A 17,980-nucleotide genomic window follows, 5' to 3' on the forward strand; every position below is an offset into this window, starting at 1 on the left:
CTGGGGTGCCAAGGGGTTCAGGAAGAAGGAGCAATGTCTGAGCAGGCCTTAACTTGTCAACTCTGACCTGTCCAGAATCATTTAGCCACAAGAACATTCATAATTTAGTGGTGAACGTCTAAAACATTTAGTGTTACCTACACTCAGCTCAAGATGAATCTAGTACAGGGTGACTGTAACTCCCCATGTCACCGAGAGTTGTCCAAAGGAAATATTGAGAATGATTAAAAGAATGACAGCAAGTCAGGCTTGTTGATGCATTTTATTGTGAGATGGGGGAGTCTGGTAAAAAACTAGAAAATGACCATGGTGTAACAAGGAACTTAAAAATGAAGAATCGGATTTGTAACTTACATACATGAATACAGGAACAAATTGGCACAAAATGTTAAACATTGTTCCCAACACTGTTTATATAAGGTAATCCTAATTTGGCTTACTAAGGAAATGAGAGTTTTATGGTTAGGCTAATCTCTTAATAAAACTGCAGAGCGACATGCTATTAGTCACACAGTGAATTTCAAAATTTAAGAGTTTTATATTAAAAACTGGGTAAAGGTAAAATGACTTGATTGTAGTTGTAAAACTAATACATTCCCATTTAAATTCTGTTCTACAGTCCAAGGCAAGTATAAATGTTAACATAACACTGTTAAATCAAATCTCAATGCAAGAGAACCAATTGCATCTCTACTTTAAATCTTATCAACTTTCCAAATTTTCATACTAAAATATATTATTGTATTAATACAAACTACAGTATTATACACTACACTGTGTAATAAATAAAGAAATATAAAAATAAGACACATAAATATAAAAGTTTTCTAAAACTAAAAGTACATATGTCAGTAAGAAGGGTATTAATACTGCCAGGTTTGAAGACATACAGTACAAAAATGTTGCACAGATCTATAAACTAAAAGAAATAAAATAATACTGATAGGTAAAAATCAGCTAATGTTAATAAACTGGGTCCATAATAACTAACATTTGGAAACAGTAATGAGCCAAATAGCAATGGCATGCCCACGTGTGAAGTGCAAGTACGTGGATAAAGCAGATTAGAAAATTTCCCTTTCATTTCTGTGGAGAAATTCTGAGAGTCAACTAATGCAAAATGAATACTGAGTAATTAAAGGATGAAATGTCCCAGTGTTTCAGTTTCTCTGACAGAGTCAGTGGTTTTAAGTTTTATTTGGGAATTTTGATACAACAAACAAATCAACAAATGCTAGTTATTGTAGGCCACGCATGGACGAAGGCGGGTTAGAGCCTTGCGAACACTGAGAAATGGCACTTACAGCACACAGGTCTTGCTTAAGGCCAAAGGAGATACAAAGCTTCAGGTCATATCCTTCATATTTTTTACCACATACGCAAACACAATCACAAACACTGATTCTGACGACTTTGTTGTCCTTACCAGTATTAACACTGTTAGTCCCTGCAATCAGAACGTCATGACAATCTTCTGAACTCCATTTTAAACCACATTTGAGTAAGAAACTTCAGTTCTTCTATCAACTGCTTTCTTAAGGCTAACAATACACTTTAAATGTAAATATGCTCTACAATGACATCTAAATATCAGAAATTACTACCTTCTAGACTGAATTTATAAAAGGTAGTCAGCATGGGTTGGAACTACATTATACTTTGCTGTGAAGGGAATTTTGTAGTGCAGAAGTTCTCACATTTTAAAAAACATAATAAAATACTGAAGCGGATTTAACATATGTTTACCAATAAAAAATTATAAAATTTCTCCCAATTGTACAGCTTAAGAATAAACCAACATAAGAGTGATAATTAATACTGATAAAATAAAACCATGCCAAATGCTTGTCTAATCATCAGTTTCCTTTAACCTGTTAATCTTCGCTTTCTGAGTCATTTTTCTAATCTGCTTCTTGTTACAAACTTGTTCCTAACTTTGAAAACTGCATGAAAAATTACTAGGTCTGAGGTTCAGGCACACCCGGATTTTTTTTGTGTGGGTTTTTTTTTTTTGTATTTTGTATTTTTTTAGTTTTTACTTTACACAGTAGTGAACAGGAATCACAGCATACAGGTTACTGTGTTTCCATGAAAAGCATGGATAATATAGAACAAACTTCATTACCAATTTAGAATTTATTTTCCTTCTAGAAAAACTATCAGGCTTCATTTGTCTTTTCTTCAGACACTTGCTTGCTATCCTCGCTGACTTTTCCTTCTAAGCTGCTCGCTGGGCTGGCAGCCCGCTCACCCCTCATCGGACCTTGGGTTTCTGCGGCTTCTCCCTCGAGCTCCGCCTCCTCCTCTCCCTCCTCCCCCTCCATCCCCTCCTCCTCCTCCTCCTCCCCCTCCTCCTCCTCCTCCCCTCCCTCCCCCTGCGGATTTTCACATTCCTTTTCTTCCTGCGATTCTTCCATCTCTTTCTCCTCCTCCTCCTCCTCCTCCTCCTTTTCGCTGTCCTCGTCCTCCTCCCTTGGCAAACTCTCCCTCTCGTCCGAGTCCCCCTGCGACGGCGACGCCGTGTTGCCCGGCTGCCCGGGGCCCCCCGCGCGCGGCCGCCCCGCGTGGCCGTCGCCGTCGCGCTCCTCCGCCTCGCGCTTGCAGTAGGAGTAGCGGTGGTTCATGTGCTGCGAGTAGGAGCCCGAGTGCGAGAAGCGCTTCCCGCACTTGTCGCACTGGTAGGGCTTCTCCCCCGAGTGCAGGCGCAGGTGCTCGATCAGGTGGTGCTTGTGTTTAAAGGCCTTTTTGCAGATCCCGCACTCGTGAGGCCTCTTCCCTGCAAATGACAACAGTGTGGCGATGAAATCAATAATGGTGATTCGGCAAACAATATCCTTGTAAGGCTTTGGGGTGCTTCAGTTTGTGGAAAGGGAAAGATTTTTAGTTGCACTTTAGAAAAACTTCCAGGTCCAGAACTGTATTGTGCTATTGTAACATAATACAATAATTTGGTTTGTCCTTTATACAAGGAAATCTGGTGTTCTATACTCTGCTTTGCAGATGAACATGTCAATGGAGGAGCTATATGAGGTTGAAATGCCAAAAATACAAGCACCATGACAGCGCTGTGGAAAACCGAGCAAGCGGACCTGAGCCAGTAACAGGCGGCAGTGAACACAGCGAGGGGGGGGCACAGACGTGCTGCTCCACTTGGTTCTTCCATTGTCACCCCCACCGCACACTTAAGGACCCTTTTTAGACATTTTATTCTTAGTCACAACCCCTGCCCCTATGCAATTTTAATGCTTCATATATACCTTTTACATGGGATAAAACTCATACATATGCACTTTATATACTGAAGTCCTTTAGAAAACCCGCCAACCATTGTAATATCTCAGGCTGGTTTTGCCCCTGAGAAACAAGTTGTGCGGGTTGAGTGCAGTGTCATTGCCTCCTGAGAACGCACGGGCTGGCGGGACGGCTGCCTGGACGCGGGAACAACTGGCAACAACCTGATCCTAATCAGGATTGATAAGGTCCAATTTCAGTGCTATCAAGCAGTTAACAAATATAGAAATGACTTTTTCTATTTTTAGGTACAGTGTATTTTGCATATGGATTCTTCATTTTGGTATTTGCTAATATTTAACTGTTGCCCAAAGAGGAAGGAGATTTCCTAATTTTTCTCAGATCCCAGTGGAAACAGCCAGAGGAATGAGTTACCAGGGGCTTATTTTGAGAGGTGCAACTTTCCCTTAGGTAATACTAGTTTTTAACTCCAAGAAATGCCCAAGTGTCACTGCATGTATCTCTGAATCTAAGATTGAAGGAAGGAAAACAGATCTCTGTATCTTTTCTCATAAGAGTAGGAAATGAATTAAATGGCTGGTGGTGCGGGCAGGGAAGAAAGGGAAGGCGAAGGAAGAGCTCACCTTAAACCCAGCCTTTCTCCAGTAACCCACGTCAGAGACCCCGCGGGGTGCTGGACCCAGTTTGTACTGGCTGCAGAGAGTGTACTGTTAAATTTTTAGGAATCCTGTAAGCTGAAAGACATCACCTTCAAGCTTCAAATCAGCCACTGTGGGAGTGTTTATGCCACAAAAATCTGTGAACACTGCCAATCAGGGCTTCCCTGCCCTTCAGAGAGCCAGTTGTTAAAAGTTACTAGCATTCCACTGAATTAAGGATTCAGATATGGCAGGAGTTGGCAAATATTTTCTGTAAAGGACTAGGCAGTGGTTCAACTACTCAATTCTGCCACTGTAGAAGAACACGAAAGCAGCCCAAGACAATATGTAAATTGTGTTCCAATTCACTTGATTTAGGGAAACTGAAATCTGACTTTCACATTTTCATGTGTCATAAATATTCTTCTTTTTATATTTTTAAATCATTTAAAATGCTTTGAAAAAGCATTCTTAGCTTATAGGCCGTAGAAGAACAAGTAGGAGATCACATTTGGGGCCAGATTGTGTTTCCCTATGACTGTAGCCCGCTGGTCCCCTATCTTTTATTAATGGGTACTACTTTATTAATCTAGCACAAACTTGCATTAAATGAATGTGGACAGAATAAATGCTGTGCCAGCTTGAAGGAATTAAGTCAGTAGAGGAATGTTTAGGGCAAAAAACAAAAATAAAGGCACACACCTTAAAAACTAGGTAGAAGTAGGCAGACAGATGAAAGTGGCAAGATCAGAGAAGTGAAAAACAAAATGAAAATTCTAATAACTTTAGTTTTTAATTTAGCATTTTTCAGTATATCATATTACAGGTACCTTTAAAAAGAATAAGATGTTTGACATACCTGTGTGTTCATATTTATGTCTCAATAATGAACTACTCTTTTGGAATATCTTGTCACACAAATCACAAGCATACATTCCATTTTCTGTTTTCCGCATTTTCTTTTTGGGTGGTGTAGAATCAGAGTCATTCTGATCCTCCACATTTGATACTCCTTCTGAGCTAGTGTCTTGTCTTTCATCCTAAAGGAAAAAAAGAGTAAAAAACATTTTTAATTTAAAATTAAAAGATAAATAAGAGATAAAAATTAAAAGCATGGGATAAAGAATTACTTTGATTTATACTTTCAATGAATTGATCAAACCAAGCATACTGCCCTCACTACACATGGGCTGCAGGGGTGGGGCTAGAGCACAGGTGGGGGTTGATACAGCCTAAAGTGAGGTTAGGGATAATATAGTCAAAACTATAGCAAAACACATACTGAACTGGTACTGAAAAGGACACCACAAAGAAAGAATCTATAAAATGTGTAGTAATAAAATTTACTTGGTTCTATGTAAATCTTTATGAGAAATTTGCAGAAAGTTTAACTTATGAGTTTGCTACTTAATCACTCATTACTAACTGCATCATTTACCTTCATTTTTTTTCATTCTGGTTTCTCTAAGCAAAAATGAAGATACTGTTTTTTTAAAAGTGGTCTTTAAATTATATCCTCCAGAACTTCAGGGTTCTATGGTCTACTTGAAAAGAGAGAGGTTTGCTCCACCACTTTTCTAAGGAGCAAGATGGAAAAACAGTAAAGGAGGGTCTATATTTTTAAATAGGAATATATGCTAGTGAAAATGAATCTTTAGAACTCCAGTGGAATAAAAATAAATTCAGGCAGTCTCATAGAGATAATTTTGGGCAGAAGGCTGTCATAGGTAGAATTATCCTACAGGGAACCCGTTGTGGAATTGGGTCCTCTAAGATCTTTCTGCCTTTTCTAGAGTATTCCATTCTACTATCTCTAAACCTACACATTTTCTGAAACTTGAAGGTTTTTCCACATTTATTATGGCTTTATAAGGCAGGAGAGGTGCAGCCATTTGTCTGGGTCTTCTGTGAGCTGCCAATGGGTGCTGAAATAACCTGACTCTTCTTTCATTGCTATTTAATCTAGTCATGATTATGTGAAATGTTAAAGGTGGCGCCTTTTCTACTCCAAGGTATGCAAAGCATTCTATACACTAAACATTTAGATGAATTCAATGGTCATGTGAAAATTTTTTTCAAGAGCTATCACAATTGCAGAAAACTATCACAATTGGCAATATTTAAGGGGAAACAAAAGCAGCAAATATACATTTGAGCAGGATACCAAAATTATTGTAACTTTACCTACTTATGGCAAATATTTGTAAAAAAGACCAAATTTATCTGTAGCATTCATTTGATTCTTTCAGAAATTGATGGAAAAAATGGGGGAAAAATGAGGCACATTAGTGCCATGGAAAAAGTCTTGACAATGAGACATACAACAGCTTTATAAAAACTATCATGGGTTTTTGAGTAAGAGAAGTTCAAGGCTTCTTCCTGGATGGAAAAAGAATTGTTCTGGTAAACACCAGTTTACTGATTTTACCTACTTCAAGAGGGAATCCAAATAGAGGTGTGCAGCCACATTTCCACATATATATTAATTATGACTGAATACTTTATTCACAGCTCATAAAATGATCAATATGTCCACTATATAAGTTCTTCATATACTTAACTCTTAATTATTTAATTAAGTCCTTTTATAAACAGAGGTGTTAGTACATAAAAGTGACAGCCAAGTTTGCCAGCTGTGAACCTGTGAATGATCATAATCAAGGCAGAAACTATTATTAATTTTAGGGATTTAGCTATAAAAACAGAAATCCATTATTATTTCAAATTTTCTTTTTTATTTCTAACTTAAAATAGGTATTTAGCTTAGACTTATACATCATTTTTCAAAGTAGAATAACATTTTGAAGTTTAAATGTATTAAGTAATAGCTTAGTGAAGAACATCATGCTACAAATGTTAAAGCAAACACTGATCTATTTCCTTTTAAAACTGACAGTTTCTAACAACTTAGTTGGCTCTACAGTGACTGATTTTCAAGAGAAAAAGTTAATTGAAATTAGTAAAACTAGCATTTTACTAGCCAGGCTCAGAATGGGGGCATTTTTTTTTTTTTTTTTTTTTTACCTGATTTCCATTTGGCTGGATCACTTTGGAGGGCGGTTCCTGGACTGCAGGGCTGACTGTGGCAGAGTACGTGTAAGCCACCTGGGGGATCAGAATGGTTTGCTTATTGGCAGCGAGTGCTCGCAAGCATGGGACACTGCTCTGGTCAGCAATGGCCACGATTGTGGGCAGCTGGGCAGTGACCGTAGGTAGAGCAATGTTTATGGGGTTGGCACTTGGTGGGATTACATTTACAACTGGTTGTGAGTCTGTAACACCACTGTCCTTTTGTGGCTCCTTTTTTGCGCAAGACAAGTTCAAGGGTTCTTCCTGGACAGAATAAACACTGTTCTGGTAAACACTAGTGATGGTTGACCTTTCCAGCAATTCTCCCTGTTGCTTTGGTAGTGAAAGATCAAGAGGTTCTACTTGTGGCTCTTCTTGTGCACCTTCCGCTGTGTACAAGTAACCCTGTGCATTTCTGGATGAGGAAAGGTTTAGCGGTGACGGGGATGGTGTACTGCTTCTGGAACCATTGCTGGTTGAGCCCACTGGTAAAACGGCAGAGTCTGTCATCTTCAAAGGGCTCTGTAGATTTACTGTGTTGTCCTGGGGTTCACCTGCATTTGCAGACTGAGGCTGATCATCGCTCTTTGCAGGGATATTTACTTTGTCTGGATCAGGAGAAGATGGTTCTGAAGACTGCACTGAAATCTGTCCAGCTTGCATCTTTTCAAACCACTTTTTTACTACATCCAATGGTAGATTTACTGAATCAGCAATTTTTGAGAGCTCTTCTGCACTTGGTTGTGCATTCAAAGCATAATATGCTTTCAGAAGAGACAAGAGGTTCTTTAAAGGTGGTTGACTGGGAGACAAATTGCCATCTCCAGCACCTGATGAGGCAGAGGACTCAGGCTTCTCAGCTTCTGCTGCTGCAGGGAGTGGAGGGAGCTGTGCAGGCTGCTTCAGGTCATAGTGCTTTAGTTCTGGAAGTGCATTAAGGTCTCCTGGACAGTCATCACACAGCAGACAAGTGCTATCATTCACTCCCCCTTCAAAGTTTTTGTCCTTCTCAGATTTAACAGTAAGATCTTCTGGTAGCTTTTCACTTTTGCAACTGTTTGTGGGGACTGGATTTTCTTTTTTTAAATTCTGAGGAACAACTTGAAGTTGGCTAGGCTGCTCAAGACTGTAGTTGATGATAATTTTGGTTGTTCCATCTTGATCAACCAAAGGAAGACTGATGGCTGAAATAACAGAATGGCCACCTTGTTGTATGGATGAAGCATTGATTGTTTCTTGTTCTTTGGATGCAAGATTGGCTTGATTATTCTCCAAAACTTGCCTTATTACATTACCATCTACTGCCACTTTAAGTACATTCTGAATATCACTTAAATTGATACTTATGGGAGACACCAAACCAACTGTTGGCAGAACAACAGCTTGCACCACACCCTGAGGAGAACTGGCTGCCTGCAATGGGCCACCACCACTAAACACCCCGTTTTGTAAAGGGGCTGAACAGTTGATTCCTGAAGCAACCACTATGGGTTTGAATTCATAATCCACAGGTTCAGTTTTAATTTGGTTTATAGAAAGTTGTTCTTGAAGGGGTTTATTCTCTATCTTTTGCCGTATCTGTGGTCGTGTGGGACTGCCTGGTGATGCTGAGAGAGATGGTGAGGAACACTGAGATGTTTTGAGTCCTGTTCTTGGTCGCCCATTCACAGGCATCAAGCTGATACATTTTTTACTGCTTATGTGTGAGCTATAGGAACCAGAATGAGAAAAACGTTTCTTGCAGTTTGGGCATTCATATGGCTTCTCTCCTAAGCAAAAAAAATTACATTCACTGAATTAATATAAATTTTTATATATCCACATTTTCCCTAAAATAAGCACTATCAATTTTAAAAAAGAGATTATCATGTATGCTTGGAATACAATTTTATTTAGAATCATCATTTTAAGTTCAAAACCTACATAAATGTTATAAACACTAGTCTGAACTACATGTGCTAACCAATCAGGGAATCTTCTCAGCATATGTGTAAAATTTTTCTGCCAACTTTTATAACTTCAAATAATTCTCAAATACCAAAAAAGAATTATATCCTACTCCCTCAAGTAATTTTTTTCTATCCTGTTTCACCAACTCATATAATTTAGTGTATTTTACTCTATTCAACCATTTGTAGAAGAAATTAACATTAGAAGAAAGAAGTAAAATCCCCCATAAGACTTAAAAAGTATGAATATCTCTCCTCAACCAATAAAAATTCTCATATCCATAAGGTTTTCTTGAACAGGTTTTTCCTAATTGAGGAAAACTTTAAATATGAAGTATTATTATAAGCACTGGCTTACTAAACTGGAATGTATCTACTCCAGAGATAGAAGTTCTGGTGGGCACACAAAGCACCGTGGAGTTTCAATCTCAGTGACAGTGGATATGGTAAAACATTATTTTTATATTAAAACAGATTATACCATGGGAAAAATGCAACATTTGTGTGAACTGTTAAGAAAACTCCACAACGTCAGAGAAGCGTCGTGCTTGTGGGGGCCTCCCTCAAGCTGCCGCCCCAGATGCTCCAGGTGCAGGGCACTTAGTTCTCCTTGGCCATTAGGGTAGTTGGGTGGAAAATACTGAAAAGCACTGAGGTAAACGGAGTATTTTCATACAAGCCTAATTTTTCATTTTGCTATTTATAGTTATAATTCATTGACGTATCATTTCCAAGTCACGGGGTGGGAACCCGGGTCTTGCGTGCCACTTATCCCCGCGCCTGTCACAGCGCAGGCCACAAAGATGCTCCCTGAGCCTTTTCTGGATGAATGAATGGCCAATTGTTGAATTATGAAGTGAGATGACGCTGATTTGTCTACTCAGTATCGAAATAGAGCTCTCCTCTCCTCCTTTTTATGAATTAAGATGAAAGTAGAGAAAGCCAGTGTAAGCCCTGCTAACAATGAAGCTTCAATGCTGTAAAGTTAAAAAATGTGAGTTGTTTTCTCAGAAATATGATTATTGAAGATCAGATATTAGAATCAGAAGGGATCTAAGAAGCCCTCTAGTACAGACTCCTTTTCAATAAAGAGTTCATCGCACATCATCCTAGACAGCAGCTAGCCTCTGCTTGAACCCCTTTAGTAAGAGAGAATTACGACCTGCTAGACAGATACCTGGTGCTGATGAGGACCATAGATTTTGGTTCAAATCCTGGCTCTGTCAAATACTACTTTCTGAAACTTTCCAAGCTTCAGAGTTTTGGGGTGTAAATGTAGAAACATTCTCATTGGATTGTTAGAGGAGTTATAGGAGATTATATAGCAAAACTCTTAGTATACTCATCAAATGTTAGTGATTCTTTTACAAAACAACTCTACTGAGAGAAAGGCTGAGTTATCGAGCCACGGTAAGCCTGCTATACTGCCTGTTTCCTTATCCGGTCTGCGCTTCTGATGCCGTGTGGAGCAAGTACCACTTTTCTTTTACCAGCCAGACTTTCACATTGACAAAGAGCTTATATATCCCAAACTTCCCTTATGCAGGTTAAATATATCCAGGTCCTTCAAGCATTCTTCACAGGATGTGTTTTTCCGAAACCTTACCTGCTTGTTAACCCGCCTCTGGATATTCTACAGCTTATCACTGTCTTCCCAATGAAATGCCCGAATAGAATTCAATATCAAAATGCATCAGATAAAAGTTTCCAATGGGGGTAAAACAAGGGCTAGTATATCTCTACTTTAACATTTTTAATTCCTTGATAACATTTTTTGTTTAACTACTGTTTCCCCAAAATAAGACCTACCTGTAAAATAAGCCCTAGCAGAATTTCTAAGCATTTGCGCAATAGAAGCCCCACCCTGAAAATAAGCCCTAGTGACGGGCGTGGCTGCGCAGCGCGTCTGCACAACCCGTGCATTTTGTCGTGGAGCGGTAAAGAACTCGAGCAGCCCTTCTCATCCGCCCCATGACAGCTCTAGTGCTCGACATGAGAGATTGGGGCCAATGGTTCTAAAGGAAATAGAGTCGCAAGACATTCAGGATGGGATTTGGGTTTGGAGAGTGATGATGATGCTCTAGAAGAAGACGACCTGACTCTATTTGAATAAATGTAGATTGTTGAACTGTACTTAAAAAAAATAACACATCCCCTGAAAATAAGCCCTAGGGTGTCTTCCTGAGGAAAAGTAAATATAAGACCCTGTCTTATTTTTGGGGAAACGCAGTACATGCTCACTCTCCTTATAGACACTAGGAAGATAAACATATATAATATAGACTCATGTACCTTTACAAACAGGGAGACAGAGGACAGTAGGCATGGTGAGCACATCATAGCCCCAGCTTTGCTATGTGCTAGCTAAGTGACAATGGACAAGTTAATTAAACTCTCTGAACTTCAATTTTCTCATCAGTAAAAAGGGGGACATAATAGAATCTATCCTATAGGGTTATATGAGTTAATGCATATAAATAACTAACATGTGGCTAAACATAGTTAAGTGTGCAACACATGCTAGTTATCATTATTATTATTGTTGGGAATTACCTTACTATTTTATCACTGCCAGAAAGTCTACATAACAATTATTCAAACACCAGAAGTCACTATGTTTGTTAGAAAACTCCTAGTTTCTAACTTCTCAGACTTTATCACCTAATTAATTTACCTACCAAGTTTAGGGTTTGCAACTAGTTTATCTTAGCGGTTACATCGGGAAGTTTCACTACTCAAAGGTTTTTTTTTACTTCCTACGGCTTAGAGCCTAATTTGTGGTCCACTTCCAACATGTGTAAGGGATTTCACAACCTTTTTTTTTTTTTTTTTACACATTTATTTCATGTCAGTCTTACTTTCTTAATTTTTCTTATATATTTTTAAATTAAAATTATTGTTCTATTAAAGGTATAAAAGTCTCATATTAAATAATTTAAAAAACAGTACAGAAATAAGTACAGAGGGAATGAACAGTGCAGAGCACAGTGGAGTTTCATGTTCCATGATGTGGCCTAAATAGGCATTAGCTTTTGAAGCAGCAGCGGCACACTGGCAGCTCATATTCAAATTTAGAACTTGAGATTGACTTTTAAATATCAATGCAGGATTTTGCAATTAAATTTTAACTTCTTGTTTCTAGACTATTGTGTTATGATCTCTGCTTCCCAACTTTGTATCATTTATAGATATGATAATTTTGTACATGAATATTATTCTAATCTTTATTTTATTTTCCTTCCTCTACCCCAATTTCAACATTTTAAAGACTCTCTTGAATTAGCTATACCTTTTACCTTCAAATCCTTTCTGGTAAGAAGGTAGGCTATTAAAAATATATTATTGATAAAAACTATTCAATATATAGGAGCTAAGAAATAGATTTCTGTGGCAGGCTGACAACCTGTACTTTTCTGAAACATTAATCAATGTGTGAAAATAAATAAATGTTTTGGTAAGAATCTTGGTTTGAGCATTTTCAAGTGGTAACTTCAGCTTATTTAAGTGTTAACCTCAATGAGCAATACAATAATACTTTCAGAAATGCAGTTCCAAAATAAAACACAGGTATCACCCACCACCTTTCACAAAGCCAACTATACTTTTTTGTAGAAAGATGTTTGTAAAATATAAACATCAATACAATAATTTTCACAAAATAAGCAATGTGCAAACATCTATAATTTCCCATTCACCATAGTTCTTTTTTATTAAAATTATTTAAATCTATAACATACCAAAATTAATGGGGAAGTGCACAGATTTCATTGTACAATGTGAGATGCTACTAAGTTTTCTTTATAAGCTTTTGTTCAAGTAGAGTCTGTAAAGAAATGCAAATATAGCTCTCTGTTTATGGTATGTTTCTAAAATAGGTATAATACTTTCATCATATATCATTCATCTTGTTAAGTAATAATTTAGAAAATGATGTGGAACAGAAAGGTGAAGATGGGGCACATTTTCCTTTTGGATTCTCATCATGCTGCAGCCCTCTCTCCTCTCACGCGGCCTTGGCTCACTGCCTACGCCTCCTCTACCACTCTTACCTTGAGTTCCATTTCTACTTCTCTCACATGAAGGATATCCTCCCTTCCTAGTCCTCTGTGCAAGTCGTATCTCTACGTGCTTTTTCATTCCCTTGTTAATTGTGCAAAGGAAGCAATGAAATTAACATCCATCAGAAAGCTAAAGTATTCTCAAGTTGTACTTGCTAACGTATGCTGTTATCGTCTGATAAGGAACTCTGGAGTATGTCATATTATATTAATTTGATATTTTTTAGTCAAAGGTTAAGAATCCAATAAAAAAAAACATTTATAAACAGGAAATTTCTCCACATCAGTCTTTATCCTAAAAGAAAAGCAAGGAGTTTATGACAATGCATGCAGATCTCATGTTATGACAGATTTATTTATTTCCACATATGCTATGATATTCAGGGTATAGAAAGAAAACAAATATTTACCACTGTGAATTCTTAAGTGCTCTTTTAGGTGGTGTTTGTATTTGAAAGCTTTTCCACATTCAGTGCACTTGAACTTACGATTGCCCCCAGACTGCGTCACATGTCTCTGTAAGAAAAAATTGGTATTTAATTTGTAAAGCAAAAGAACTTTAGACTAAAGAACATCCAATATGCTATAAGTAATGTTTCAGGTAAGTTTGATGATTGCTTTATTTCTTAAAAGCTTCAATTTGTAGCAGTCACAAAAATCTAACACTTGAAATTATTACCCAAAAGGATGGTGATAGTGGGAAAAAGAATTGTAGTATAGAGAAAAATCTCCACTTTCTAATTTAAAGTATCAGAGTCATATTTTGTTAAAAAATATAGCATTTAGCAAAATAAAGTAATATGCACTTTACCAGGAGCTAGAGATTATCTTGTCTGAACTCTAATTTACAGATAAAGAAACTGAATCCAAGAATATTTACTAATCTGTCTAAAGCATAGTTATTGCAACAGAACAACAAGGTCTCCGAACAGAAGAAAAGGCAGGCTTTTTCCAGTACTTTATCCTGTCTCTTATGTGTGATATATCCAAAATGAATTTTAAACCTGATGATTTAAAAAAATATTTCCTTTTTTCAGCTGAATGTGGACTATTGTAATAGCTTTTTGTCTGGTTTATCAAATTCCCATCTTTATATATCTCAAGTGTATTCTTCACACTTAATCTTACAAAAACATTGCTTGAATTGAATTGTATCAGCTCCTGCTCATAAATATCTGAAGGATCCCCATCAGTCCCTGAATAAAGATTCTCAGTCTGTAGATTCCAAGATTACAGCTCTTGAGTTTCCAAGATGATTCTTCCTCAGTTCTCTGTCAGAAGTCTGTGCCTCAGTTAGAAGGCAAGTCACAGCGTGTTGCATTCATAGCTCCTCTCTCTCTCCTTGCTTTGCTTTCCATTGTTCCTTTTTCCTTGGCTGTGTTTCCCTTTAATTCTGACTGTGAAGATTCCATCTGTCTCTGTACAGGCTTAACTCAAAACTACCTGCTTCATACTAACCCACCTGGAACTTCCCTTCCTCTATCTTTTCCACAGGAAGGAAAGAGTAAGTACCAGGCCCTACTTCATCCAAACCCATGGCTTAGAATACCAAATATATGGTATTTATATACCTATCTCTACCTCTAAACCTCTCCCCTCAACTCGAGACAATTATAGCCAATAGCTTTTTTGACACTGCCAGTTGCAGAGTGGTAGGCTTCTGAAACTTGACATGACTAACACCAAACTCATAATCTCTCAAACGCAAACCAGCTTGTTCTTTGGTGCTGCCTTTTTTTGTGAATAGCATCCTCATTTATTTGGTTATTGCTTAGGCCTGCAATTTGGAGTTATCCTTGATTCCTCTCATTTTCTTATACCCTAACCCAACCCATCAGCAAATTGTCTGAGTATATTCTGACTCCAACCTTCCTCACGTGGCCTCTGGCCTGGTTTAGAGCAATAGCCTCTGAATCGTCACCCTGCTTCCATTCTTGTCTCTCTTGATCCATTTTCTACCCAATAGTCAGCGTTCCCTGAAAAAATCCAATATCCTTCACAGGCTTCCCCATCACACTTGAGAATATAATCCAGTCTTTGCTATGGCCTATGTCAGGGCCTCTCTCATGTGGCCCCCCACGACCTCTATTTACACTGGCCTCCTTGCTGTTCCTAGGGCATGCCTGGAAGGTTTGGCCTCAAGGCTCTTTTGTGTTTCACTCTGTTCCCTCTGAAGGGAATGCCCTTCCCCAGATATTCCATCTCTGGGTCCTTCATTGTATTCAGGTCTCAGTTCAGATGTCCCATTCCCAGAAATGTCTCCCTACCCTGTAAAAACTAGCAGCTTTTATCACTTTCTTTCCTCTTATCCTGCTGTATTTTTCTTGATACTACCTGTTTATTTTATTTGTTTGATATCACCTACTAATACATGCTCCCTCCTGTAAGAAACTTTGTCTTTTTCACTATTGTGCCTTTAACACATAGAACAGGACCTAACACATAGTAGAAACTCAAATATTTGTTGATAAAATAAATCAGTAAGCATGGAAATGCTTATCTTGCAGTTGCAGTATGATTTTCAAAGGCCAGCAAGATAAACGTTCTACCCTTTAGTTTACTGCCTCACAACCTAAATTGCTTCCAGAACCTCTCAATTATAGTTCCTCACATTATTGGCCCCCACATTTATCACAGCTCCTTTCTGGCCTCAGTCTGACCCACTTATATATAAAACCCATTACATTTGTATACACCACAAAAATCACAAAAGGGGCTTTCATGCTCAGAGACTTTAGAGTTTTTTTTTTTTATATATATATATATAATGGCATCTCCTGCTTTGACTACCAGTTCCATCTGTCTTTTCCTTTGACAAGGGCCCAACATACAGACCAAATCTGGTGGCAGTGGTTACAGAATGGGTCTGCTTTCTAAATGTCACGTGAATAGGTCTCTTCCCAAGCCTTCCCTGTGCTGTTAAGTGTTAGGACTCTGAGGCAGACAAAGCGCTCTTCTGTTCCGTCCCAGGTAAGACTCCTCAGGAGGGGCCTAGGTGAGTAGATGGCATCTGTCTTGTAGCCCCTACTCTGTGCCGAGTCGGTCTTGCTCATGCTGCTGTCTCCCACTTTAAGTGCTCCTTCATGGACTTAATCATAACCCTGTGAAATCTTGGTTCTACTTTCCCTGAGTGCCACTCTCTCTCCATTATCTTGTTACTTCATGAATGTTATTACTGAAGTCCTAAGAAAATAGGCTGAATGGTGCTCCTTCCTTTCCCGTTACAATTTTTTTGCTTGGCTTAGCCATCAACAAATGGTCTACCTTATTCTTTATGGGATATGTGACTTCTATTAGGTACATTGGCAGGGCGAAGTTCTCACAGATTCAGGTATGTAGATACTCATAATCCTTTGTTATAAGAAACTGGATGTGCACCTCGACCTTGAAATATACCCTCGCATGCCCTGTGCAGTTGAATATTTATTTTATTTTTAAAGTTAGTGCTAAGTCAAAATTAATTTTATTGTTGACGGTTATTAGGACCTTGTAAAAGGACAACTGGTAAATGTTTCTGTGAGTTTAATTTTCAGAGCCAATAGTTTAAATGTAACTTACCATTACAAAAGAGTCTTGGTTTATACTTCTAGAAATTGGGGCACGGTGACATAGAAGTAGAATAAACCATATGAAAACTGAGTCTTCAGAATAAAAAATATAAAATTTATATTCTTAGAGGAAGCAAATCCCCTTACTATAGGGAAAAACTGACTGTAGCTTTCACTGAGACTAGTCACTGGTCCAAAGAAAATTAAACTTTACTGGTTGATTTTATTCTCAATTTGGTTAGTATAATATGGTTTATGTAACCAATATCTATTTTTCCTACACTGAACAAAACCTTCTAAACCTGGAGAATTGTTTGTTTTGGTATAAGTAAAATAATTAAATAAAGATGGAAAGGATCTTACCTGAAAAAATAGTTATCTCTAAAATAAGTTCATATGTGCTTTTTAACTCAGAAATGACCAGATAATTCAAACAAATAATTACTTTCAGTTTTATAAGGCTGCAGATAAGGCGCTGTTCTTTTAATTAATTAATTTATTTATATTTATTTTAGCATGTTACAGGGGTACAAATGTTCAGGTTACATATGTTGCCTTTGCCCCACCTCAGTCAGAGCTTCCAGTGTGTCCATCCTCCAGACAGTGCGCCCGCACCCATTAGGTGTGAATACACCCCTCCCTCCTCCCCTCACCTGCCCGACACCTGCTGAATGTTCCTACTATATGTGCACTTAAGTGTTGGTCAGTTAAGTCAGTTAACACCAATTTCATGGTGAGTACATATGGTACTTGTTTTTTAAATCTTAAATACATTAAAACCCTAGCCTTCCATTGAGGGCTGAGTACTCAAAATTTGGAAAGTTAGTGAACTCAGGCATTCGCTTACTTGATCTCTTCCTGACTTGTGTGATGTCATGTGGCGTTCAAGTTGGGTTCTGTATGCAAAGGTGTAACTGCACAGAGAGCAACTGAAGTTATCTTCATTCTTTTCATGACGATACTTAATGTGTTCTTTCAGAGAGGTAAAGCGCTTATAGCCTCTGTCACAATATGGACAGGTGAGTAATTGAGAAAATGCATCTGGTGTTCCTGTAAAAGAAATCATATATTATAAACTTAAAACATACAGAAAATATTACCAAAGTTTCCACTGAGCCCCTATGCTATGTACCAGATATTGTGCTACCCAATTTATCTTTGATCCTCAAAACAATACAATCACACTCATTTCTATTTTATAAAAGAGAAAATGTGGTTGAGTGTGGTGGCTCATGCCTGTAATCCCAGCACTTTGGGAGGCTGAGACAGGAGGATAGCTTGAGGCCAGGTGTTTGAGACCAACCCAGGCAACATGGCAAGGCCCTGTTTCTACAAAAAAATTAAAAAAGAAAATTAGCTGGGCATGGTGGCATGTGCCTGTAGTCCCAGCTACCTAGAAGGCTGAGGCGGGAGAACTGCTTGAGCCCAGAGTTAGAAGCTGCAGTGAACTATGGTCGAGTCACTAT

General features: G+C 38.1%; 1 protein-coding gene across 5 annotated transcripts in view; it reads right to left on the minus strand.

The window, feature by feature from the left end:
- Nucleotides 1-243: 243 nt before the first annotated feature.
- The window catches only part of ZEB1 (zinc finger E-box binding homeobox 1), a 214,307-nt gene continuing 196,570 nt past the window's right edge, over nucleotides 244-17,980 (minus strand). For all 5 annotated transcript variants that reach the window (XM_012789010.2, XM_012789009.2, XM_020284145.2 and 2 more), the window contains 5 exons: nucleotides 17,362-17,564; nucleotides 13,377-13,482; nucleotides 6,915-8,728; nucleotides 4,750-4,930; nucleotides 244-2,776 (listed from right to left, as the gene is read on the minus strand). In XM_012789010.2, coding sequence (XP_012644464.2) covers nucleotides 2,160-2,776; nucleotides 4,750-4,930; nucleotides 6,915-8,728; nucleotides 13,377-13,482; nucleotides 17,362-17,564 — 2,921 coding nt within the window. In that variant the 3' untranslated portion in view covers nucleotides 244-2,159. The remainder of the gene's footprint in view (nucleotides 2,777-4,749; nucleotides 4,931-6,914; nucleotides 8,729-13,376; nucleotides 13,483-17,361; nucleotides 17,565-17,980) is intronic.

This window comes from Microcebus murinus, chromosome 25 (assembly GCF_040939455.1).
Source record: "Microcebus murinus isolate Inina chromosome 25, M.murinus_Inina_mat1.0, whole genome shotgun sequence".
NCBI classification, from domain to species: Eukaryota; Metazoa; Chordata; class Mammalia; order Primates; family Cheirogaleidae; genus Microcebus; species Microcebus murinus.